The sequence below is a fragment of the Octopus bimaculoides genome, chromosome 5 (genome assembly GCF_001194135.2).
Source record: "Octopus bimaculoides isolate UCB-OBI-ISO-001 chromosome 5, ASM119413v2, whole genome shotgun sequence".
In the NCBI taxonomy this organism is placed as follows: domain Eukaryota; kingdom Metazoa; phylum Mollusca; class Cephalopoda; order Octopoda; family Octopodidae; genus Octopus; species Octopus bimaculoides.
Window position 1 is genome coordinate 79,839,239 of NC_068985.1, and position 2,381 is coordinate 79,841,619.

Sequence of the window (2,381 nt, forward strand, 5' to 3'; positions counted from 1 at the left end):
ATATATATATATATATGTGTGTGTGTGTGTGTGTGTGTGTGTGTGTGTGTGTGTGTGTGTGTTTGCGTGTGTCTGTGTGTGTGTGTGTGTATATATATATATGCACACTATTATATTGATATAATAAGTTGCTACCTTACCTTTTTCAAACATCTTCACCGTGAAAATAGCTGGTTGAATCTTGTTTCGAAAGATCGCCTTGAATTCTTTCCTGAAGGCAGGAGTGATTAGTATGTACATCACAAAATTGAAAGTGTTGTTTGCAAACAGCACCAACACAGTTATACTGTCCAATTCATTTGCAACCGGGTGAAAAGCCAGTGATATAGATATAGGCAAGGTGGAAACAAGAAAGGAAAAGTTCAGTGCCAATATCAGTTTTACACTACTGCTATTGCTTCGGATGTTTTTATGCGTTATCTTATATATTAAGGTGATACTTGCCAGAATTAAGATAAATGCTGGCAAAAAGCAATAAATACAGATTTGGATTCGAATAACTTGATCTTCGCTAAGGAAACCTGTGACATTGTTGACAACACATCCAACGTTGAAAATACAGAGAACCCCGAAAAGCTTCAGAATGGATCGTTTCGGGGACATATTTACATGCCTGAGTTGATTACAAAATGGTTGGTGCACGGCGATTGTTCTCTGTACAGCTATCAAAACTGTGAGCCATGAAGAAGCTTGCAAGCAGATATTCAACAAAAACAGCGAAATTTTCTCGTAGAGCGGGTTGAACGACATAGAGATGAGAAAAGTTTTCAGAATGAAAGGGCTTAGTCCAAAACATAAAGATAACAAATCCATTATGCAAAGAAATCGGAGATATAGTACGAGTTTGAATTCCTGCGTTGATCTCTTCCGTAGGATTATCAACGATACGACATTTCCTAGAGTTCCAATGAAAATCATCAATATTCCCAAAATAATTACTATGATGGAGTCTATGCGTTCAGCCATCGTGAAATAACTCCGTTCTAGAATTTACCAAAAGTTCATTGAAGTAATTATATTATTTATAATAATATTTGGCTTTGTACAGAGAGGGAGAGAGAGAGAGAGAGAGAGAGAGAGAGAGAGAGAGAGAGAGAGAGAGAGAGAGAGAGAGAGAGAGAGAGAGAGAGAGAGAGAGAGAAAGAAAGAGAGAGAGAGAGAGAGAGAGAAAGAAAGAGAGAGAGAGATGGGCAAGTAATACATATGTATATATATGTACATATATATATACATGTATATATACGTGAATATACATATATACATAAATCTATCTATCTATCTAGATAGATAGATAGATAGATAGATAGACAGACAGACAGACAGACAGATAGATAAATAGATAGATAGATAAATAGATAGATAGATAGATAGATAGATAGATAGATAGATAGATAGATAGATAGACAGACAGACAGATAGATAGATAGATAGATAGATAGATAGATAGATAGATAGATAGATAGATAGATAGAACAGAACCAGAACAGGTTGTAATTGAGGAGTGAAGAGCAATGGTAGAACAACTTGTTGAAGTAATGGCCAATTACTTTTGACGTTACACGTAGTTTTGGTGGTATATTTGGCTGAAATAGGAATATTGCATGCCGCCTTCGTAAACAAACGTATTGAAAACATACAATAATTGAATATTGTGTTCCTAATGAAGACACAACAATTGATAATCTTTGAAGTAATTGCTTCTTGCTTTCTTTCTCTCTCTCTCCCTCTCCATCCTTCTCTCTCTTTATCTTTCTCTTTCTCTTTTTCTCTTTCTTTCTCTCTCTCATCCTCTCTCTCTCTCCCTCTCTCCCCTTCTCTCTCTTTCTTTCTCTTTCCTTGACTTTCGATCTTTAATTGTCTTTTTATTTCCTTTTTCTTCCTCTCTTTCTCAATTTGTATTCATTAGTTTGTGCAAACGTGTGTATTCATGCATATATATATATATATATATATATATATACATATATATATACATACATAGAAACACACGCGCAAATACACGCACACACATACATACACACAAACGCAGAGAGAGAGAGAAACAAATCGCCACTACTTCGTAGATTTTCCATAGGTACGTACACACACTCGCGCATATATAATATACACACTCAATATGTAGGTATATAAGGCGATTGAGAATATAAGGCTAGCCCCTAAATTAGCGTTTAAAATGCAAGGTTTGAGTTTTGCGATTACCGATTTGCATAGAGTACCCAGCAATATTTTACAATCTCATGTACAGGAGTTGAATTTAGCTCAACGTATAACAGTCTTTTACAAGACGGTCATGCGTTCCGGTTAGCTTATATTTGTAGATGTTGAATCAAATCTAACACTTGAAACCTATAGCTAGTTATATAAGGTTATCAAAATTATAA

General features: G+C 35.2%; 1 protein-coding gene across 1 annotated transcript in view; it reads right to left on the minus strand.

The window, feature by feature from the left end:
• LOC128247874 (uncharacterized) overlaps positions 1-966 on the minus strand; it is a 19,100-nt gene extending 18,134 nt beyond the window's left edge. The window contains exon 1 of the mRNA XM_052968077.1: positions 141-966. Within this exon, the coding sequence (XP_052824037.1) occupies positions 141-966 (826 nt within the window). The remainder of the gene's footprint in view (positions 1-140) is intronic.
• Between the last annotated feature and the right edge of the window lie 1,415 nt (positions 967-2,381).